General features: G+C 35.9%; 6 protein-coding genes across 7 annotated transcripts; 5 read left to right on the top strand and 1 right to left on the bottom strand.

The window, feature by feature from the left end:
• The first annotated feature begins 2,265 nt into the window (after positions 1-2,265).
• LOC106336498 (serine/threonine-protein phosphatase 2A activator-like) lies at positions 2,266-4,217 on the top strand. The gene is made up of 2 exons (XM_013775337.1): positions 2,266-3,493; positions 3,972-4,217. Exons 1-2 carry the CDS (start codon positions 2,340-2,342, stop codon positions 3,979-3,981), a joined length of 1,164 nt encoding a protein of 387 aa, XP_013630791.1. The 5' UTR covers positions 2,266-2,339; the 3' UTR covers positions 3,982-4,217.
• Positions 4,218-9,347: 5,130 nt separating this feature from the next.
• Positions 9,348-11,664, top strand: LOC106336367 (F-box protein FBW2). Of its 2 annotated transcripts, none has more exons than XM_013775183.1 (3): positions 9,348-9,685; positions 10,259-10,572; positions 10,720-11,664. In XM_013775183.1, the coding sequence occupies exons 2-3, from the start codon at positions 10,259-10,261 to the stop codon at positions 11,360-11,362; spliced, it is 957 nt and encodes a 318-aa protein (XP_013630637.1). In that variant the 5' UTR covers positions 9,348-9,685; the 3' UTR covers positions 11,363-11,664. The 2 variants fall into 2 exon arrangements, with proteins under 2 accessions (XP_013630637.1, XP_013630636.1); XM_013775182.1 differs by having other exon boundaries at positions 9,352-9,817.
• A 764-nt stretch (positions 11,665-12,428) lies between these two features.
• Positions 12,429-14,482, bottom strand: LOC106328985 (thylakoid lumenal 29 kDa protein, chloroplastic). Its single transcript, XM_013767542.1, has 10 exons — positions 14,241-14,482; positions 14,055-14,156; positions 13,882-13,969; positions 13,694-13,794; positions 13,573-13,613; positions 13,363-13,493; positions 13,181-13,287; positions 12,961-13,098; positions 12,743-12,877; positions 12,429-12,657 (listed from the first exon to the last, which is right to left on the bottom strand). Exons 1-10 carry the CDS (start codon positions 14,331-14,333, stop codon positions 12,547-12,549), a joined length of 1,047 nt encoding a protein of 348 aa, XP_013622996.1. The 5' UTR covers positions 14,334-14,482; the 3' UTR covers positions 12,429-12,546.
• A 336-nt stretch (positions 14,483-14,818) lies between these two features.
• On the top strand, positions 14,819-16,681 carry LOC106331701 (F-box/kelch-repeat protein At4g38940-like). Its single transcript, XM_013770101.1, has 2 exons — positions 14,819-14,931; positions 15,415-16,681. The coding sequence occupies exon 2, from the start codon at positions 15,427-15,429 to the stop codon at positions 16,516-16,518; it is 1,092 nt and encodes a 363-aa protein (XP_013625555.1). The 5' UTR covers positions 14,819-14,931; positions 15,415-15,426; the 3' UTR covers positions 16,519-16,681.
• A 1,166-nt stretch (positions 16,682-17,847) lies between these two features.
• On the top strand, positions 17,848-18,956 carry LOC106333925 (F-box/kelch-repeat protein At4g38940-like). Its single transcript, XM_013772308.1, has one exon. The coding sequence runs from the start codon at positions 17,871-17,873 to the stop codon at positions 18,954-18,956; it is 1,086 nt and encodes a 361-aa protein (XP_013627762.1). The 5' UTR covers positions 17,848-17,870.
• A 1,476-nt stretch (positions 18,957-20,432) lies between these two features.
• On the top strand, positions 20,433-22,153 carry LOC106332072 (F-box/kelch-repeat protein At4g38940-like). The gene is made up of 2 exons (XM_013770536.1): positions 20,433-20,522; positions 20,851-22,153. The coding sequence occupies exon 2, from the start codon at positions 20,868-20,870 to the stop codon at positions 21,969-21,971; it is 1,104 nt and encodes a 367-aa protein (XP_013625990.1). The 5' UTR covers positions 20,433-20,522; positions 20,851-20,867; the 3' UTR covers positions 21,972-22,153.
• The last annotated feature ends 663 nt before the right edge of the window (positions 22,154-22,816 follow it).

The raw sequence follows: 22,816 nt of genomic DNA, 5'->3' as shown, positions 1-22,816 counted from the left end.
CTATTTTTCTAGGAATAGTATATTTTGTATAGTTATTTATTAAATAAGAATTTATAATCATACGGTTCTATGATCATTCATATCATTTTATAACAAAATATTTAAATCATCGATAACAAAATTTTCAATCTAAAATCTTTAATAAATTTATAATTTATAAATGTTCTTGAAAATTCATTGAAAGTTTTAATATTAAAATATTTATGTAATCTTATGGTATATAGTGTTTAATATATATATATATATTTATTTATTTTATTATTAAATGATATTTTTTACTCATATGGTTTTAAAATCATGTGTATCTTCTTATAATAAAAATGTTAAACCAATTGATCATTAATTTTTAACATAATAATTTTAATAGTTTTAGTCATTTATTGTCGTTTTTAAAAATTCAAAATATAACATATACGAAAAAATCTAAATTTTATTTTATAGCTAATTTGATTGTTTAATTTATTTTAATAATATAAAATTAAACAAAAAATGATGGAGGAGATATACATTGTTATCAAATCTTTATTATTAAACTCATTAATTGTCATTTATATATTAGTCATTTATGGTAATTCCGTAGGTTTTATTTAAGGAAAGAAAATATCATATCATATCATTATATCATATAGTTTGACCAACTTATGTATCTAACAACATATAAAAATCGAATGTGGACCTACTTATTTTTCAATTGAATGTAATTGACTACCTAATTGAGTACCACCTATGCATTAGGGCCTCTTTTAATTAATACAAAATTGAGGTTACATCTTTTCAAATGTTCCTCAATTAATATATAAGGGATATTGATCGATGTGATGTTTGCGTACGTGAGAGCACTTTATTAGTTAAAACTCTTTTTATATAAGAAGAGAGAGTCGGTTACTTTTAGAAGAAGACAAAACCTTAGAAATGATGATGATGATGCAAACATTAATCTGAGATAGAAAATGTATTCAAGTGTGAGGATAAACATTAATGGGGCATGTGTCCACATGATGAATAATCACCTTTTGTAAAAGTATAGATCTTTTTTTCTGTTTGAAAAAATTAATTTATACTAATATTTTTATTTCTAATTAGGAAATTAGTTAAATTGAATTTTTATTGGATTTTGTTAGAATTTCTCAATAGATTTTATTATAACTAAAATAAAATTCAAATTAATAGCTAAAATTGATTTATTATTAATATTTTTATTGATTATTATATCATATTATATAATTAATGAAATGGATCTAGTATGACTTTTTCAAGGTCGATAAAAATTGTTCTTTTCTTTTAATAGAGAAGATTTAGTTATATTTTGGGGTAAATTTTTCAAATGATTCTGAAATAGATTTTTTACCAAAAAAGATCACAAGAATTAAAATGACCAAAAATGTTCCATTAATAACTAAAAAAAATATCACTATTTTATAGATATTTAAATGGATAATCTATAAAATAACTCTTTTTATGTTTTTGTCACCAAAATAACCTAAAAAAAATGATTAAAATAGTCCATTATATTTAAAAAAATTTAATATTTATTTTTTATTTTTTTTAAATTTGAAACCATACCTTTAAAACTTTATCCCTTAACTCTAAACTCTAAATCTAGATTAGTTAACCCTAAGGTATAAATATATATTTACCCTTTAATAGAACTTTTTTTAGTCATTTTTTTATGGCTATTTTTGTGAAAATAAACTAAAAAACAATTCTAGAGAATTTTTCTATTTTTAAATATACATAATTATTTAAATATAAAATAAAAAAAATTATTATTATTTTGAATAATATTTTTTAAATTTGATTTTTTTTTTAAATCCGAAAATTTCTTGTTGAAACTATTTTTAGAATTTTTTAACTTTTTTCTAAAAATTTATTTATTTAGTTTAAAAAAATTCCTAATCCCATCGCCAAACCCCATAAATTATTTTTGTAAAAAAATGAAAAAAATTATTTAAGAAAATTGGCCTTTGATCTTTGAAAACTATATTTATATTAAATTTTTCATAAGATTATCCTAAGGAATTTCTCGTTTCTTTTGATTTTGATTGTCATTGTTACTAATTTTCCGCGTTAAAACTCAAGATCAATGTTCTGATTAAACTATTGTGAAACTTAAGTTATGAAATATTAATATTATGTTAAGAATTAATATAAGTTTTTCACATTATAAAAGATTAAAAGTTAGTTTCGTAATAACGAAAAATTCAATAGGTTTTTCTACCAGTAGAGTTATTATGTATGCCATCTCAACTTTGAGCCTCCTTTTTAACATTTGCACCAACCACAAAAAAAAAAAAAACTTGAGCCTCCCGAGTAATCGTTAAGCCTCTGTGAACTGCGAAATGGAACCTCCGAAGGACCAACACACGCCTGAGAAATCATCCACCGACCCACCTTCATCGGCTTACCCTCCCTCCGGTTGCTGCACTAACTGCGGCGGTCCAACGATCTCCGAACCTTCACCTCTCGCTTCACTTCCCGAGATGTCACCGCCCCCAAACTACCGCCCAATCCGAGCTCCAGCCATCAATCTCCCACACAACTCTCAAGCGATCATCCTCTCCCCCGTCCCTCACGCCGAGCAAGTCCCCGTCGTCTCTCCGCCGTACCAATTCGAGTGTCCCGTCAAGAGAATCCACTCCCCGGACGATATCCGCCGCTTCCAGGAATCCCCCTCTTTCAAGAACTTCTTAGGATTCGTAGTCTCTCTCTCCGAATCGATCCGCGGACACAAAATCTCCGATCCTTGCCTCGTCTCGCCCACCGTCGCCGCCGTAGTTTCAATCCTCGAGACCTTGCTGCAATGGATCGACGAGATCCCTCCCGTTCAAATGTCCTCGCGTTACGGAAACATCTCCTTCCGATCGTGGCACGAGAGGCTCGCTCAGAGAGGCGAATCGCTGATCCTCGAGCTTCTTCCCGACGAGTTCAAAGGATCAACGATCGAGATCGTTCCTTACTTCTTCGACAGCTTCGGGAACTCGAGCAGAATCGATTACGGGACGGGGCACGAGACGAACTTCGCGGCGTGGCTGTATTGCTTAGCGAGGATGGGGGTAATCAAGGAGGAAGATTACCACGGCGTGGTGGCTAGGGTTTTCGTTAAGTATCTTGAACTGATGAGGAAGCTGCAGATGGTCTACTGCTTAGAGCCTGCTGGGTCCCATGGAGTGTGGGGCCTTGATGATTACCATTTCTTGCCCTTTATTTTCGGGAGCTCTCAGTTGGTTGATCACAAGTATATGAAACCCAAGTCCATTCATAACGATGATATCTTGGATAATTTCTCTGCCGAGTACATGTACTTGTCTTGTATCGCCTTTGTGAAGAAAGTGAAGAAGGGTTTGTTCGCTGAGCACTCTCCCTTGCTTGATGATATTAGCGGCGTCCCGAACTGGAAGAAAGTGAACAGCGGTTTGCTTAAGATGTATAAAGTTGAAGTGCTCGAGAAGGTTCCCATTATGCAGCATTTCCTCTTTGGCTGCCTCATCAAATGGTATCATTCTTCTTTCCTCTTTGAAATCTTTGGTTTGTGAAATTGGATTATATGTTACTGAGGTTGATTGATGTATAGAAGAACCACACTTCATATGTACTTTTTGGCTGATAACTGGTTTAGTGGTATTCTGAATGAATCAATGGGTTTGGTGGTGGGAGAAGCAGTAGCTTCTTGATTGTTGCAAATGCAAATCATGTTAGCTAGAGAACTTATAGTTTGCAGGTTGAGTTGATTTTCTTTTGTTATGCGCTTTCACATGTATGATGATTAAGTGAAAAACTTGTGCAGAATCGTTGTCTGGAAACTAAAGTGAGTGTATTTGAATCATCATTGTCTACCCAAATTTGCTTCCCATTTTCATTAGACGTCAGCATAAATAAAACTAAGACGTTATGAGTCTTGAGATCTTTAGTTAAATGTGATCAGGTTCCTGGAATGTAATTGATTTAATTTCTCAAAGCAATCTTGTTGGCAGGGAGGAGTGAGGTACTTTTAAGCACAGTGCATTGACGCAAGGACGTCTACTTCTCGTCCTTGCGGTGGCTTAAAATATTATAGAGAGACGTCTTGCTTTTCCGAGCTCATTGAGAAACTAGGGACTGTTTTTAATTGCTGATGCTATCTTCGTATTGTATCATTTTGGTTTGCTACTTGCGTATTGTCTTTTGCCCTTTTTTATGATTTCGATAAATTCTATCTTCCTTTTACTATGATTTCCATATACCATATGGCTTTTAGTGAAATACAGAATCCATGAGACAGTTTTTTTGCTGAAATTTAAAAGCCTTTTTATACACAAATGTTAAAAAGGCGATAAATAAACGACACCCAAGTGGCCAAGTCTATAAAGAAAAAACTAATGTGCTGAATTTTCTTTTATGCAAATGTTAAGGAAAATTAGACCCAATATACGAAAAAAAAACACAAATTCACAAACTAACTAAAATCATCCCTTCTCTCTTCATTTCTCTTCCTATCTCTCTCTAACTTCTCATTACAAATCTAATTTCCAATTGTTTTTTTGTTATTTCACAAATAACCCCTATACACGAAAACGATTCAATAAGATCTTTCACTTTACTTCCAAATTTGCATTCTATTTCTCATAATCTGATCACTTATTGTAGGTTCGGCACTTTAAATTAAGGTTTTTTGATTTTCCTCCGTTAACAGAAATCGACGGTGCAAATTTTGGTTTCCATAGTTTTGCACTAGAAAGAAGGGGGAGAGATACATATCAATCTGACTCGTTGCCGCAAAACGCTTGGTCATATATGGCTACAGACGATCAGAACAATCAACCACCTCATGACGGCGATGTCACACATGACATCGTTGAAAACACTCCAGCATCGAACGTCTCTGCGGTTAGCGCTAACGCTAACGCTAACACCATGGTGTTCGAAGAGGATAAGAAAATGTACTCGACTTTTGAAAAGAAGTCGGAGGAATAAGATAAGCTCATGGGTTCCCGAAACCGTAACGGTAGATTTATAGTATTTATCATGTCGTACATGCCACACCCTTTATGGGCCTGGATCCGTCTCCGATCAAATCAGACCGGACTTATAGTATCTAAATTCATGAAATATTGACCCTTAAAAACTCGCAGATACAAATATTATGGTGTGTCAATTGGATGTCATGCTGTTTTGCAAGCATTGCTGTGCTGAAATTCTCTAAATTAGGAAAATCTAACTCATCATTTCTCTTATCCTTACTTAATTTTTGTCATCATAGCCAATGCATTCTTTTGTTGTTTCCCGCTGCTCCCTATCAAAATTGGGACACGGCACTGGTGAATTATTTTGTCTTTTTGTCACTTTTAAGATTATCAAAAATATGACATGTGTAGGTGGTATAAAGCTACTGATTTGATTTATATATTTTCACCTTTCTATGAAACCGAAAAGTCCAACTATCTATTCTATTAAAATAAAAATTACAACTTCTTTTTAACGTGTAATGTTTTAAGTTGGACCATTATTTAAAAAGCTTATCAAATGTACATAATTTTATTATAATATATTATAATATATTTATTTTTATATAAAATAAAATAAATATTTATTTAAAAAATTCTAACAAAATCTTTTAAAAAAAATTTCAGAATCATTTTAAATTTTATTTCTAAAAGTTGATTTATTTAAATTTTGGTTATCATAAAATATAATCAGAAATTTAAATTTAATTTAGCTTGATTTATAAACGAAAATTTAAAATTATATAAAATATTTTAATGATAATATTAACTTAAAATTATTACTTTTCAAAAAGACAATTTACAAAGATTTTAAAAAAATATTTTGTTGGAAAGCAATATTCATTTCTATTTAAATTTAAAATAAAAATATCTTATTTATTAATAACATAAATCATGACTTATTATATCTGTGATTTTTTAATTTAAAACATCTCCTACAGATTACAACTTTAAATGTTTCTATCATGTAACGTTATCATTTAGGTCAATAATTTTTAACACAAAACTAATATCTTATTAATGTTAAATTTTTATGTACACCCCTCTTCGTAGATGAAACATTTAACCTCTTTACACATCATATATATAAAACTTTAGTCAACTATTACTAGTGTTTATATATTCTATTGAGTTAAAACCATTTCATTTTAATATTTAAAAACTATACCAAATTAGTTTATTAATCACTATTTAAAGTTTTACATCTCCTACTCCAACCATAAATGGACAAACAATATATATACAAAATAAATATATACATGAATGAATACATTAAACATGAACACACTTTGATCATCTATATGCTCATGCTAATGTCATAGCATGAATGACCTGCTATGCATTTATAACCTGGTTGGCCATTAGAGACAAACTAGCTACGGGTCATCGTACTAGACAATGGGGGCATGTGCAATGGTGTGTTTACTGTGGTGAGCCGGATGAGACAAGAGACCATCTTTTTTTCGCTTGTCCATATACTTTCACACTCTGGTTACAGGTTGTAGGCAATCTGTTTGGTTCAGACCCCGACCCGGACTGGGAAATCACGCTGCAAAGTATGCTTTTGGGTTCTTATGACCGGCTTACTTCTATCTTACTGCGTATGGCCCTGCAAACCTCCGTTTACTTCATATGGAGGGAGCGGAATGACCGGCGACACAACGGGACGGGGAAAACTGTAGATCAACTGGCTCAGCTAATTGATAAGTCAATAAGGAATAGGATTACTGCTACAAACTACCGCTCGAATCAAAAGCTATATGGACTGATGCAGAGATGGTTTAGTGCTCATCTATAGTCTAGAGTTATATGCAGTAGCCTTTAGTAGTCTAAAAACTCATTCTTTGTACATATATTCCTTTAAAGTTGATCAATAAATTTAACATTTCATCAAAAAAAAAAATGAATGACCTATATATGTAAAAAAAAATTATATTCCAACACTATTATATATGCAGAGAACACATATTTATTAAACTGGTTTAAACGACTTATTTCCACACCAGAAGTATCATATAATAATATTTCCACACAATCTTTCAACCTCGACCTAATTCCATATTAAAAGTATTAAAACCTATTTCTCCCCAATCAAAAAGATCAAAACCGGTATCTCCATAGTGTATGAAGTATAAACTAAAATCTACACAATCCGATTTAGATCGGTTTACTATTCAAAAATTTGAAACTTAACCAGTGGCTAACCTAATTGAATCGATACATTATGATTTTAAAATTTACCAAAGTCTGATTGGAAAATTTGATCGGGTTTGTATTTGGATCTCAGGTTGGGTCAGGTTTTAAATTCGGTCCAAAACATATTAACTTGGTATCAGTTTACGTTCAAACCTTTTAAACCAAGTCAAACCTTCATTTATGAGGATATGAGTTTCGATCTTTCTGGCTGGGGAAAAATAAGTTTTAATACTTCTAATATGTGGAATTAGGTCAAGGTTGAAAGATTGTATGTAAGTGTTACTATATGATACTTTTGGTGTGGAAATATGTCGTTTACCCAAACTGGTTTAATGTTACAGTATATAACATAATTCTAACATATTTTAATTTTAGTTTATATTTGATTCTATTTTCAAATTTACCTTTAAATTATTATCATTTTCATAAATATTTTAAATTTATTATTAAAAGAAAAAATTAAGCCTCCCAAAATAAATTATAAATATATAATAATTATTTACAGAAGTTTATAAACTCAACTTCATCACCTAAATAATAAATCCTAAACAATAATCGTAAAACCCAAAATTCAAATGTTATGATATCTTTAATTGAGTTTTTCTAATGCTATCCAAGTTGGTGTATTTCAAGCAATTTTTCAAATAGGATCTTTGCAAAATTATTATAGTTTTTTTTTAACATAAGTGTTGTTGTTTTTAATAATATCCCAAAAATCTTCTCTATAATGTAGGTTCACTTTAATTAAATTTCCATATAAATTCCAATTTTTAGAAATGAAAAAAAAATATGTAAAACAATATTGTTACATAGGCCTGGGACGGATCGGGTATCTGGACAATTTTAAGATATCCGGATCCGGAACCTTATCCGGCGGATCCATAATTTTACTATTCTTATCCGGATCCGGGATTCTCGGATATCCGGATGTCGGATATCCTTCTAAAAATTGTAATATCCGGCGCATATCCGGATTTGGATATTTAAAATAAATAAAAAATAATATTAATATATATATATAAAATATTAACAATAATTTAAAAATAAAAATAGATATAATTTTTTAATTTTTTTTATGTTTTAATTATTTCTATGTATAGTATTACAAAATTTACATAATATTTATATATACTATTATAAAAATGAAAATATATTAAATAAAACTAATTTTTATATATAGATATTACTATTTTTGAAATAATTTTTAATAAAACTTACGGATCCGGATATCCGGACTGAAAAATCAAGATATCCAGATCTGGCTTTGACGGATCCAACATTTTACTATCCGAATCCGGATTTGGCCCCTCTGGATATCCGGATTTTCGGATCGGATCTCGAATCGAATCCGGATCTCGGATAAAAGTCTCAGATAAACTAGATCTTGATCCGCACGTCCGTGCGGAGTTTTATTCTTTTTACCCTAAAGTGATGAAATAACTTATTGAATAAAGTACTAATGTAAATACAATTATCTACATTTTGATAGATTATAAAAATAATTCTAGAAAGCAATAAACATAAATACGTTTATAATTTAGAATTAGTTAAAATCATAAATTCCCAACGGATTTTTCAAGGGAGCATAAATAACCATTGGGTTGATAACTTAAAAACCATTTCCATTTGTCATAAATGTGTGTCGGAAACGACCATATGTTTATGATTCTTGTATTGATCACGCCTTTGCTCTTGGTCCATTATTTAGTAAAGACTCTTCCTCAGCTCTACACAGGACCGGCTCTCAGATTCTGGGGGTTGCATACGATTTTTAAAAAAATTCAGGGAAAATTTTTTTTGGTAAATTTAGAGGCTTAAAAAATTTGTCTTGAAGGTTTTTTTTATGTAATTTTTTCTAAAATTTTTAGAAGTGTGAGACTAATATTTTCTTAGGCTTTGCCCACATGCCAAATCGTAGAAATAGTCAACATGTGAACGTCAGCAGAGACCCCACAACCGCATCTATAGACACGTGAAATGCTATCTTCCGGTACTTTAACCGGTCGGTGTCGGTTTTTCACTCACAAGTTACTCTCTTATTCTCTACAATTATTTTGTGAACACTTACACACACTGTTACCCAATTTCCACGGCACCTGTATCCAAGTATCCATCGATATCAAAAAAACATTAAGACTTCTCTTTATAAAACTAAATTAATATCTCTCTTGCGTTTTCCCGAGAGATTAAAAAAGGGGTTTTTCTTTTTTTTCTTCTTGTTGGTTGGATCAGAGAACTAGATAAAAGTTTCGCTGATTCTCTGATCAGAGGTTGCGGATTCGTGTAAAAAGGGTTTCTCTTTTCCTTGATTCTTGAGGAATTAAAAGCAAGTGAAAAAAAGAGAGAAGAGACTGTCATTTTAATGTACATTTTCTACTGTATTTATAAAAAAATAATTGATATTTTCTTGAGGGACCCTTTTGTTGTCATAGAATTAACTCGCTGGGCTTTTTAACTGTTGTTGCTTTGTTCTTGTTGTTTGGTTGTAATTTGTTGATTCTCTCTTTGAGGTGGGTCAGATCTCTCTCTCTCTCTTCTCTTTTCTCTCTTACCCAAGCTTCTGTGTGGCGGATAAACGGTGAAATTTCTTCTCTCTAATCCGAACCTGGAGAAGAAACTTGGTGAAGCTATAGAGATTTCCGGTGAATAAAGTCTTTTTTTCCATTTTCTTGAATTGTTGCTGTTTTTTCTAAGCGTCAGTATTACTTGTTGATAGTTTCTGGGTGAGAGAAAGTATCTGACTTTTTAGTAGCTGTCTTTCTATTTCTAGTAACTTATCTGCTTCAGATTCAGTGGTTCTTTAGCTCTTCCACCACTTTTTCACATCTCTGTTCTCTGATCTTTCTGCAGTGGAAGTTACTGAGGAAAAAATGGTAGCAGTGACTGTAGTATGCTTGTGTTGTCGTTTTGTTGATTTGTTTAGTTCCATAACTTGGTTTGTTGGATCTTTGAGTTTTTTCTTGTTTAATTCTCATCTCTGCTTGGATCTTGATTTATATTTTTGTCAAAAAAAAGTTTACAGCCCTTTTTTTTTGAAGAATTTGGTGATCATGTTTTGCTTCTTTTTTTTTTTCTATTTGTAGATGGAAGAAGAAGATGGTGAGTTTCGACAATGGGATGAGTTAATCCCAGACGCTCTTGGGTTAATCTTTAGCCACTTACCACTTCAAGAGATCCTAACAGTGGTGCCTAGGGTTTGCAAAGCATGGAACAGAGCTGTAACCGGACCTTATTGCTGGCAAGAGATAGACATTGAGCTATGGAGTAACCGTTGCCACCAGTCCGATCATCTCGATCGAATGCTTCAGATGTTGATCCTCAGGAGCTCTGGCTCTTTGCGCAAACTCTCCGTCACTGGCCTTCAAAATGACTCCATCTTCTCCTTCATTGCTCAACAGTGAGTTATAAACATACTCTCTCTACGTTTGTGTTTATATATATATATAGTTGAGATTATTGAAAACTCTGGCCGTCAAAATGACTATTTGGCATGTTAGAATTCAAGTGTTTATAGGCTAAGCTCGTTGTTTTGTTTCTTGGTAAGTGCTGGTTCGCTTAAAACCTTGAAGGTGCCGAGAAGTGGTCTGAGCAATTCAGGTGTTGTCAACGTAGCCGAAAAGCTTTCGTCTCTCACGTTCTTGGACTTGAGCTACTGCTGCAAACTCGGCCCAGAGGCGATACAAGCCATAGGCAAACACTGTAAATCCCTGATAGAGTTCTCCAGAAACATGCATCCGTTGGACGTAGCGAGCGTCGACTCTCACGACGATGAAGCTGATGCGATCGCCAGCACGATGCCGAAGCTGAAGCGGTTAGAGATCGCATACCACCGAGTGAGCACAGAAGGAGTGCTCAAAATCTTATCGTCTTGCGTTTCTCTGGAGTTCTTGGAACTTAGAGGCTGTTGGGACGTGCAGCTAGATAACAAGTTCTTCAAGGAGAAGTTTCCGGATATGAAAGTGTTGGGTCCACGCGTGATCGGATTCTACGATATGATAAACGATTGGGAGGATTGCTGCTCGGATTATTTCTCAGATGGGTCTGATTACTTGGCTTGGGAGTTTCTTGAGGATGGTGAGATGGGAGAGTTCTATGAAGATGATTTTGAGCATGGTTGGGACGACAATTTCTATGCGGATAGGGTGAATATAGACATGGAACCGCATATTTGGCCGCCATCTCCTTGAAACCAGGTCTTGTTATGGTCGAGAGCTCTGCCTGAAAGTTGCTTCTAGGAATGGTGTTAGCCTCTTTATGTGCTTTTGCTCTCTATGTATGGGTGCTTGATACTTGTTTGGATTCTTTGCATTTTTCTTATCTAAACCGGGCCGGTGTTTATGTTTCTCTTTTACTTTAGTTGATGTTTAGATTCCTGTTATTATATTTTATAGTATAGATATTTGATATATGTACTGTGTGTATGTGATGTCAAGTTGATGTATAAAAAAACAAAAAAAGTGAATAAGTAAAAAGACAAGCTATTGATGAAGATTTCAAACGAGCTGGGGTCCTTTTTTTATTTTTGTGCGCACAGAGCTGGGGTCCTTTCACATTAAAAGCTTTTTTACTGACCTGGCACAGAGGTCGGACTACTTTATTATTTATTGCTCTTACTTAATTGGAAATTTGGAATCGAGATGAAAGTTCATTATTGATCAATGATTATCTAACAATTACCTTTACCAACTTTCTCCAAGAGAAACTCTAATATATTTAGTCAGTTTTACTTATTTGATGAGTTTGATTCACTAGGCATTTGATTAGGCTATTGCTGAATTGATTACTCTTTAAAAATATAGTACTTTGATCATGCAGATTCTTCTTGACAATCCCACTCTATGATGCATTAAACCTTTTCTTCTCTTGTTTGATATCCGAAAGACTATTGACTAATTTCGAGAGACTAAGATCAAATTGGTTAGGTTTCTGATTCCAAATATGTAATTCTTGTTTGTTGTTTTAACCATGAACCTTATTATTAACCACCCATTCTTAAAGACTAAATTCTGAAAATAAAAAAAATGGTTTAGTTTTTGCATTATTGTGATGCCTTATGAATCTGGATTTATGATTGTCAAATGCTGGGTCAGGAGTCAGAACGACAATATCATCAAGAAATGAGCAGCAGCAGCAAAGCCTGCTGAAGAACAACAACAATCCTAAGCAGTTCTTCTTCTGGCGACTTCATTGTTGTTTCAGTATCTAAACTTTCTCCATTAATATGTTTTTCCTTGGAGAATGTTTCTTTCAATGTTGGTTTCTGATTTTTCTTTTATTTTTCATTGGAATGTCAAGAATAATCTTGAATGTATTAATGATTTCAAGTTTGCTCAAGTTATACAATGACTTAAACTTGTTGTCACGCTTATGCTCACAGCTTGAGTTTGCTAAGATTGATCCGCTCGACAGGATATGTGTATGCCTCATAGTTGATTTGCTGTCCTAGACCACTTAGCTTTGTCAATGCAGTTATCAGATCGACCTGCAAACACATGTTTTAAAAAAAAGCTAACATGAGCTCGAGTTTAAAGAATATATGATCAAACAAATTTGAGTAAAAAACAAACCTCGTAATCTGTCTGAGATACAGTTTCACGGCTTCGTTGGTACTTCTGAACCCATGGTGCAACTTGTGGGTCGCTAGCTAAGAGCTTCTCTGTTGCGGCTTGATCAGGACCCAAGAATGCAGACATTACAGCTAACTATAAATCCACAAAAAAAAATAGACTCATTCACTTTAGTTGATCCAATAACCATTTCTTTAAATCGGAAAGTAAAAATGTACCTGACGAGGACCCAATCCGATGGCAATGAACTTATCTTTCATCTCTTGAACAGTTGCTTTTCCCCATAATGGGATCCTCCCTTCTGGATCTGCCTCTGTTGCATCACTCCTTCCGAATTGTCTATCAAACAAACCCCACTATACATTCACACAAGTCAGTTTCCATTTGAACAATGTGTCAGTCAGTGCACGACTCTCACGTGGGGTAGCATTGTGTTACCTGACCACTTGAACCATATGCTGTGTAGAGTAAGTTCCCTTTCTCTTCGTTTCCACCACATTTTCGGATTGCTGATGTTAAAAATGTAGCCTTCACCGCTGCTTGCCCTACAGAACCAAACCCATGAAAGACTTCAGTTTCACAAGAACAATGCTCTGTTCATGAACAACCTTTAATATCACCTGCCAGTTGAATGAGATCTGCATATGAAATAGGTCCACCCTTTGAGAAAGAGTCAATCTCCTTCTTTGCTTCCTCTATGAGAGCCAACCCATCAGAAAGCCCAGCGTTCTCTGCTCTGCTTATCTCCGAGCTACACATAAAAAATAAAAGTGAAGCCTACGGTTTCTGATTGCATTTGCATATAACATTATTTCAAGAGCAACAAGTACCTGAACCGTATGGATCCATTGGCTCCACCAGATTTTGTAGCCTACACAAATTAATAATATTTTTCAAGAGTTGTGCAATCACTAGAGTGATAGATATAAATAAAATAAAATGAAGCCTGACCTTATCATAAGTCATAGCATCATTAAGAGCTAGAGTAAGTAAAGAAGGAACAAGCTCCGGTTTAGCCTTAACCGCTTTTGAAAGTGTAAGCTTGATCTTTGCTGCATAATTAAAAAAAAAAGTAACCATTTGTTTCTAACAACCTCTTGTTACTTCATTTATAAATGAACATCTGTTTCAGAACTTACATTGAAACTCTGATCGCTGTCTACGCTGATTCAGATCAGCAGCTTGTGCATCGTCCACATGGTTAATGAAACCGTTACCTATTAATTCCTAACAAGAGAGATCATCACTGCCAAGAACTCATCAATCACATTATATCAACAATTCTTTTAATGTCCTAGCAAGTAAAAGATACCATTCCGACAGCAGTCCCGGCGAGTTTGAGAACATCTCGCCTGTGAAATGATAAAGTGTTGTCGGAAACTTGAGGATCGGTCTTGCAACATCGAATGAGAACCTGATGATCATCATCACAGTTATTTCGAAAGGGACATGATAATAAATGTGGTAGAAAAGTAAATGGGGAACGGTTGAAACTTACAGAGCGATGAGAAGAAGAGAGTGTGAGATGTTGTTGACGATTGTTGATGTTGGTGAAGGAGGGAAGAGTGGAGAGGAAAGAAACTCCTCCCATTTCTGGTTTCTGATGAGAGAGAAAGAGAGTGTGTGAAGAAAATGGAGCTTGCTTCTGGGTTTTGTGAAGGATACAGTTGTGGATTTTGTGTTATCCAAACCAGCCAATCATATCACTCCTATTGATTTGGTATCGTGAAACGGAGGCATTTTCGTTATGGTTATAAAATAATGTAACGCTTTTTTATCAAAATGTTTTCTTTTGTTTATTTTTTTTGTAATATACAATGCAATTTTTTTAAAATAAAAATAAACTTCACTTCCCAAATTGAAATCCACAAAAGAGAATTGGTTTAGTTAATACTTGGAAATTGCAAGACTTATTTGCAAAAGCTAAACACTTAACATTATCAAGCCACCAGGTGATCTATTTAATGGGCCAACTAAGATACTATTAGGCTATGTACTTCGAAATGATTATTATGGGCCACGAAAACGTCGCCGTTTAGCTTTTGAACATAAACCCCTGGAGAGATTCTTCTCTCCTCATGCATCTTCTCTCTCCCTTAAAGTTACAGCTACAAGTGTTCGTCTCTTGTGCTCTCGAGTGAGTCTGCGCGAAACCCTAATCTCCTCGCTGAAATTCTCGCTTCTCGCAGGTTATTTCGGAAAAAAATCAACTCTTCTTTCTCTGTGTCTCCATTCTTCTTTACTATCTCATTCGATTGTTTCTTTAAATGTTGAAACTTGATAGTAATGTTTTTGGTAGTTTACTGTGGAAATATATATGCATGATAAATGGTCCAAAACTTGTCCTGATTACATGTTGAGTGATATATTGACCTCTACTTTGATAAAAAATGAAACTTTGAGTGTTACTGTTGAGTAATGGTCCTGCCTAGTTAATTTGAATAATTGGTGATTACTGTTGAAATCTGCATTAGAAAAGGTCCTGCGTACACTTCTTGATGGGTTTTGAGTGATATATTGACCTCTACTTTGATAAAAATTGAAACTTTTCTGTCTAAATATATTGCACAATACTTCTGTCTGAACTTGTAATCAGCTTCTCAGCGATTTACTTTCTCGTCTTTTAGGATATATATAGGCTAACAAAGCTTCTGTCTTTTCCCTTTATTTAGGTCATCTTTCACATGTCTGAATTAATGGAGCTGTCATCATCTCCTCTGATTCCATCGCTTCCAGACGACGTCACCGTTGACGTCGTGGCTCGTGTGCCCAGAAGCCACTACCCGACACTCTCCCTCGTCTCCAAGAAGTTCAGGAAACTCATTGCCTCGCCTAAGCTCTACAAGAGGCGATCTCAGCTAGGCATCACCCAACACCGCGTCTACGCTCTTCTCCGCAACCGCAACACGGGTGACTGCCGTTTCTACATCCTACACCGGAAACTCAACTCTAGAAACCGCTTGGTCATCGTCCGATCGCTCCCTCCCGTGTCTTCCCGTGGAAGCTTTGTCTCGGTGGGTTCGAAGGTGTACGTGTTCAACGATGTTGATGCCCTCTGCATTGACTGTGCCTCCCACACGGTGCAGCCCATCCCTGACATGCCTCAGCGCTTCTCGGCGACTCCCATGCCTAGTAAAGTTGCTAATGTCATCGACGGGAAGGTTTACCTGATCGGTGATTCCCGTTTCACTTTTGATGGTGGGATGTCGTGGAGTAAAACAGTGATGGTGCTTGATGCAGAAACGCAAGTGTGGGAGCCGGCGATGATAAAAGAAGACATGTGGGTTGGTGCTCTTTGGTCTGATGCGGTGGTGATGGAGGATAAGATTTGCATGAAAGGTCACAGGAATGCCAATTCTTTTGTTTACGAACCAAAGGAGAAGAAATGGGAACTGATGGACGAGGTGTTGAACTCTAAGGACTGGGTGAGTGCGTGTGTGGTTGATGATCTCCTCTACTATCACGATTGTTCAGAGAAGGCGTTAAGGGCGTATGATCCGAAGCAGAGCCGCTGGAGTGTTGTCAGCGGTTTGGAAGAGTTTTTGGCGTCCGAGTGTGCCCAGTCAAAGTGGCACAATGCGGTGAAGTGCGGCGAGAAGAAGCTGGCTCTCTTCTTTCCTAAAAAACATGACGGCAAGGAGGTCATTTGCTGCGCGGAGATTGCTTTGGAAAGGCGCCAAGGAGGAGAGGTTTGGGGTAAGCTGGAGTCGTGTGATGTTGTCATCGAGGATGGTGGGCTGTTTGACGTGGTGAAATGTGTAGCTGTTACGGTTTGATGCAGCATAATAACTCTGTTTAGATCCCTTCGTATTTTCATTTATCCTAAATGCCATTTCGTGTGGTTGTGAGTTTGTTAACATCGTTAGTGTCGACTAAAAACTTGTGCTATATATGTTCTGTTAATTTTGCTATGTTTTATTCTTGAATCGTTTCTTTAGACTTGAAGTTTGCATAAATTTTTTAAATATAGCTTCGATTTAATCTTTTTACACGACAATGAACGTGTTAAACAACGAAAATATTTTCTAACACCAGTGTAATGATTTTTGTACGTTTCAAAATTGTATAAAATATACCAAATCATCCTTAAATATCATTTTTATATTTGTTATAACAGAATTTTGATTTTTCACATTACCCATATCAAATATATAATCTATTAATAAGAAAATTTCATGAAAATGACAAAAGTTTACCTTTAAATGGAGATTCAAAATTGCGAAATGTAGAATGGTGGGTGAGGAGAATTATGGCGAAGGGGGAAGCATGTTAAGATAGTGGAATCCTTGTTGAATTGTTGTATGAATATTTAATTTGAAGTTTAATTTTTTAGTTTAATAATAGGTCAATTATATTACAAAGAAAAGAATAGGTCACGAGAAGAAATAAATGGTATAAATAGTAAGATTATTAAGGAGTAGTGAGATTAAAATGTTTCCCATTAAGGAATTTTAGTTACTTGTCCATTATTTTTGCCTTTTTGGGTTATTATGGACCCCAATCCCATAATAAAATTTATTTTATTATAGTTCACAAATAAAGCGACTTTTCAATCCCTATAAAGAGTTTTCCATTCTCTGCTTCTTCTCTCATGCAACTCGTCGTCTCTTTGGTTTGGGTCTTGAGAGTGTTTTACGTAAAGCCTAAGTTACTTGCAGGCTTGTACTCAAAATCTGAAATTTTTCTTTCTCTTACTCTCCATCCTCCTTTTCTATTTAGTTCGATTGGTTTCTTTTATCTTGTTGTTGAAATCTGAGTGTAACTTTTTGGGTGGTTATGGTTTTTCCTCCTGCATACATTTCATGACCAATAATTACATAAAAATTGAAAATTTTGTCTGTATGCTGTAAACCCTAATATTCACCCATTACTTGCGTGGTTTGTGGTCTTCAAATCAGCTTCTTAGCTATTTACTCTTTCCTCGTCTCTTTGTGATTCTTGCTTGATATGATATGTCTGAACTTGCTTGAATTGTCTGAGTTTGAAATATATATCTGAACTTGAAATGATGTCTGAACTTAGAATCAGCTAGCTCTCTTTTGTGTGTTTAGGCTAGCCAATAACATATTTCCTTTTTTTTTTTTTTGGTTCAGGTTGATTTCCTGATTCACTCAACCACAGCTTTCACATGTCTGAAAACATGGAGCAGTCTCTGACTCCGTCGCTTCCAGATGACGTCATCATTGACATCGTAGCTCGTGTGCCCAGAAGCCATTACCCGACTCTCTCCCTCGTTTCCAAGAGTTTCAGGAAACTCATTGCCTCTCCTACGCTCTACAAGAGGCGATCCTTCCTAGGCATCACCCAACAACGTCTCTATGCCGTCCTCCGCAACCCCCAAACTCGTGATGATTTTAGTTTCTACATTCTCCACAAGAAACTCAAATGCAGTAACCGCTTGGTCATCGTCGGATCACGTACACTTCACCACATGTCTTCCCGTGGAAGCTATGTCTCGGTTGGTTCGAAGGTGTACGGGTTTAACGATCTCGATGCGCTCAGCATTGACTGCACCTCTCACACGTGTCAGCCCATCTCTGACATTCCTCAGCTCATGACTAATAAAGTTGCTAATGTCATCGACAGGAAGATTTACCTGATTGGTGGTTCCTTTTTGCCGGATGAAAGTGGGTCGCGGGAAGCGTGGAAGAATGTAGTCGCGGTGTTTGACACAGAAACACAATCATGGGAGCCTAAGTTGGTAAAGGAAGACATTCATGTAGGTCTTGGTCCCTTTTGGTCTGATTCTATGGTGATGGAGGGTAAGATTTACCTGAAAGATTACAGCAACGGCAACTCTTTTGTTTATGAACCAGAGGAAAGGAAATGGGAATTGATGGACGAGGTGTTGAATTCTGAGGAATGGGTGGGTGCGTGTGTGGTTGACGATGTCTTGTACTATCACGATTGTTTCGAGATGGCGTTGAAGGCGTATGATTCAAAGCAGAGGTGTTGGAGTGTTGTCAACGGTTTGAAAGATTTTTTGGCCGTGGAGACTGCTGATTCAGTTAGGTCCCATGCGGTGAGCTATGGCGAGAAGAAGCTGGCTCTCTTCTTTCATAAAAACCATGACGGCAAAGAGGTCATTTGCTGTGCAGAGATTGCTTTGGAAAGGCGCCAAGGAGGAGAGATTTGGGGTCAGAAGGAGTCGTGTGATGTTGTGATTGAGGATGGGATGGTTGACATGGTCAAATTTGTTTCTGTTACCGTCTGATGCAGCATAATAATAATATCTCTATTTAGATCCCTTCGTATTTTAATTATCCTAATTCCCAACGTGAGTTGGAAGTGTGCTTAGCTTACATCGTTAACGTAGTAACGTGTTTCATGTAGTCGTTTAAAACTTGTGCTATGTTTTTATCTTAGATCGATTCCTTGAGACTTGAAGTTTGCTATGTTCTATAATCGTTTCCTTGAGACTTGTTTGAAGTTTGCTTCCTCACAACCTCATCTGTAGTTTAATGTCTTAGGCTGAGAATTAAAGTCGTATGTATTTCCAGTAGTTCAGCAGCAGCAAGTTTGGAAGTGCTTCTGAAGCAAACAACAAACTGTTATCCTCGTGAGAAACTCTGATTCAAAAATTCTTGTAGCTCCTTTATAAATGTCAAGTGCTAGCTCAAGTGAGGACTCACCATGATAATAATTATCTTTTAGTATCACTAATCCAGTTGTGGCCATAACTTGCCTGAATTCACTAAGGATCATGAAACAAGAATTTCGCAGAAGACAGTCCTCAACTTAGCTGCTGTCACACAGAGAAATGGCTCCAATAGGCAACCAGAAGTAAGACATTCGCATGAAGGCTCAGGGACTAGACCCTTAGAGAAGGGTATCAAAATTTTCAATTTGATGCTTCTGATCCAGCGAATTTACTCACAGCTGATAGGCTTCCAGAGCTCTGTAAATTCTTACTATATGATGAAATAAAAATCAAAAAGCCGGTCAGAACATAGAGACAAGTCAAAATAAATGATGTTTTATATTTTAATGTAACTTTTAACTCTTTAAATTATGTAATCAATGATATTTTGTAGTCTATTTTGTAATTGACTAAATAGTTTTTAATTTAATTTATTTATTAATCTTACATATTCATTTGTTTTAAATTTGTGTTTTTATCATATGCATGTTTACAATAATATTTTATTGTGAATAATTTAGTCACTTAACTTAAGAGAAAGTGTAGTTTTCAAAAGAAATAGAATACAATGCATCTTTCAAAACAAATATCTTTGCAAAGTATTTTTACAAATTGCCCTTTTTGTAATATAACAATGCAAAAAAATATATAATTAAATTAAACTTCAGTTCCCAAATCGAAATCCACAAAAGAGTTTGGTTTAGTTAGTTGTAAGACTTATTTACCAAAACTAAAATAATCTATGCTTTTAAATGAATGTTATTTGAAAATACTCAACCATCAAGAAAAGTGATTCCCTTCAAATAATATTCAAGAAAAGTTGTGGCTTCGCCTTTGTGAAACCCTGAAAATTTACACTGAAGAAACATCAAGCCACCAATTTCCTAAAAGCTTTGGAGAACAAACAAACATCAAAGCCACCAACTGACATATTTAATGGGCCAACCAAGATACTGTTGGGCTATGGATCTCGAATTGACTATTATGGGCCACAAGTAGAACGTTGCCGTTTGAGCTTTTTAACATAAACCCCTGAGAAGAGACTCTCTGCTCCATGCATCTTCTCTCTTACAAGCTACTAGTCTTCGTCTCGTTTGTGCGAAACACAAATCTCCTTACTGAAATTCTCGATTCTTGCAGGTTTTTTCCGCAAAATCTCACATCTTCGTCTCTGCATCTCCGTTCTTCTTTACCATCTCCTTCGATTGGTTACTTTATGCTTGTTGAAAATTCAGTATAATTTTTTGGGGGTTGCTTTCGAAATCTGCATGATAAATGATCGGAAGCTCGTCTTACTTACTTGTTGGGTGACATATTGACCTCTACTTTGATAAAAATTGAAACTTTGCTTAGTAAAACTTTTCTGTCTGGTCTCGGAACCAAATTGAAATTTTTGATGTTGAAGCGCTTCGGTTACTCATTTCGTCTTCTAGGACTAACAAAGCTTTCGTCTTTTCCTTTTCTTCAGGACACTCATTCAACCACATGTCTGAAAACATGGAGCAATCGCCGGAGATGCTGCTGTCTCCTCCGATTCCGTCGCTTCCAGACGACGTCACCATCGATATCGTAGCTCGTGTGCCCAGAAGCCACTACCCGACACTCTCCCTCGTTTCCAAGAGTTTCAGGAAACTCATCGCCTCGTCTAAGCTATACAAGAGACGATCTCAGCTAGGCATCACCCAACGCCGTCTCTACGCCGTCCTCCGCAACCGCAAAACCGGTGAATTCAGTTTCTACGTCCTCCACCGTAAACTCAACGGCTACAACCGCTTGGTCGTCGTCCGGTCACTTCCTTTCATGTCTTCCCGTGGAAGCTGTGTCTCGGTTGGTTCGAAGGTGTACGTGTTCAACGACCTCTCAGTGCTCAGCTTTGACTGCACCTCTCACACGGTTCAGCGCGGCCCCAACTTTCCTCAGCGGATTTCTTATAAAGAGGCTAACGTCATCGGGAAGAAGGTTTATGTGATTGGTGATGCGTTTTGTCACTACGTACAGGGGACCGGGTGGATGAAAGTGTGGCAGAAGGCAGTGACAGTGTTTGATACAGAAACGGAGTCGTTGGAGCCTAAGTTGGTAAAGGAAGACATGGCTGTTGGTGTAGGTCCCTTTTGGTCTGATTCTGTTGTGTTGGAGGATAAGATTTACCTGAAAGGTTACATGAATGGTAATTCTTTTGTTTATGGACCAGAGGAAAGGAAATGGGAATTGATGGACGAGGTATTGAACTCTAAGGACTGGGAGGGTGCGTGTGTGGTTGACGGCGTCTTGTACTATCACGATCGTTCCGGCAAGGTTTTGATGGCGTATGATCCGAAGCAGGGCTGTTGGAGTGTTGTTAATGGTTTGGAGGAGTTTTTGGCTGTGGAGACTGCTCGTTCAAGGTGGTCCATAACGGTGAACTACGGTGCGGAGAAGCTGGCTCTCTTCTTTCCTAAGAAACAGTACGGCGAGAAGATGATTTGCTGTGCGGAGATTGGTTTGGAAAGGCGCCAAGGAGGAGAGATTTGGGGTAAGGTGCAGTGGTGTCACGTTGTCATTGGCGATGGGTCTTTCGACATGGTGAAATGTGTCTCTGTCACGGTTTGATGCCAGCATAATCGCTTCTCTATTTAGATCGCTTCGTATTTAGATTATCCTAATTCCCAACGTGTTGTTGGAAGTGTGCTTACATCGTTAACGTAGACAAAACCGTAAGTGTGTGTCGTTGTGTTTATGTTGTTGTTTAAAACTTGTGGTATGTTTTATTATTAGATCGCTTTCTTGAGACTTGAAGTAGGCTATGTTTACGTTAGGACTTGTTTGAGGTTTGCTTCCTCACAACCTCATCTGTAGTTTAATGTCCTAGGCTGAGAATAGAAGCCATCTATCTCCAGTAGTTAAGCTGCAGCAAGTTTGGAAGTGCTTCTGAAGCAAACAACAAATTATGATCCTTGTGAGAAACTCTGCTTTAAATGTTAGTAGTTCCTTCCTTGATACTTATGAAGTAAATTTCAAGTGCTAGCTCTCGTGAGGACTTACCATGGTAATTGTAGTGGCCATAACTTAACTGAATCCATTTGAAAGAGAAACGATTAAGAATCATAAAACACACGAATTTCGCAGATGACAGTCCGCTAATTTAAACTACTCTTGTCTTAACTAGAAATGGTTACGTCCATGTTACATGGTGAAATGGCTCCTAAGTATGATGACGGGGTGAGTGAGAATGGGTGGTGTATGAGACAATGTTGTTAGCATGATGTGCTTTTTAGCATGGTTTGATGCACACACACTCTCCTTACAAGTTGTTCAATATTTATTTTGTTCAAGCTTCACTTAATTCCTTGATCAATTTTCTTCCCATTGCCCTAAACTTCATAATAATTATTCGAATTTGAGTGCTTTGTTAAAAATCATTTTTCGAGTGTAGCTCTACACCATTTACAACTCAA

This window comes from Brassica oleracea, chromosome C3, assembly GCF_000695525.1.
Source record: "Brassica oleracea var. oleracea cultivar TO1000 chromosome C3, BOL, whole genome shotgun sequence".
Classification (NCBI taxonomy): domain Eukaryota; kingdom Viridiplantae; phylum Streptophyta; class Magnoliopsida; order Brassicales; family Brassicaceae; genus Brassica; species Brassica oleracea.
This window is presented reverse-complemented; position numbering and strand designations above follow the sequence as displayed.

Coding starts and splice junctions, on each gene's coding strand:
- LOC106336498 (XM_013775337.1), top strand. CDS start 2,340: ATGGAACCTCCGAAGGACCAACACACGCCTGAGAAATCATCCACCGAC.
- LOC106336367 (XM_013775183.1), top strand. CDS start 10,259: ATGGAAGAAGAAGATGGTGAGTTTCGACAATGGGATGAGTTAATCCCA. Junction 10,573..10,719: donor TTCTCCTTCATTGCTCAACA/GTGAGTTATAAA, acceptor TTTCTTGGTAAG/TGCTGGTTCGCTTAAAACCT.
- LOC106328985 (XM_013767542.1), bottom strand. CDS start 14,333: ATGGGAGGAGTTTCTTTCCTCTCCACTCTTCCCTCCTTCACCAACATC. Junction 14,157..14,240: donor TCTCTTCTTCTCATCGCTCT/GTAAGTTTCAAC, acceptor GATGATCATCAG/GTTCTCATTCGATGTTGCAA. Junction 13,494..13,572: donor AATGGATCCATACGGTTCAG/GTACTTGTTGCT, acceptor TTTTATGTGTAG/CTCGGAGATAAGCAGAGCAG.
- LOC106331701 (XM_013770101.1), top strand. CDS start 15,427: ATGTCTGAATTAATGGAGCTGTCATCATCTCCTCTGATTCCATCGCTT.
- LOC106333925 (XM_013772308.1), top strand. CDS start 17,871: ATGTCTGAAAACATGGAGCAGTCTCTGACTCCGTCGCTTCCAGATGAC.
- LOC106332072 (XM_013770536.1), top strand. CDS start 20,868: ATGTCTGAAAACATGGAGCAATCGCCGGAGATGCTGCTGTCTCCTCCG.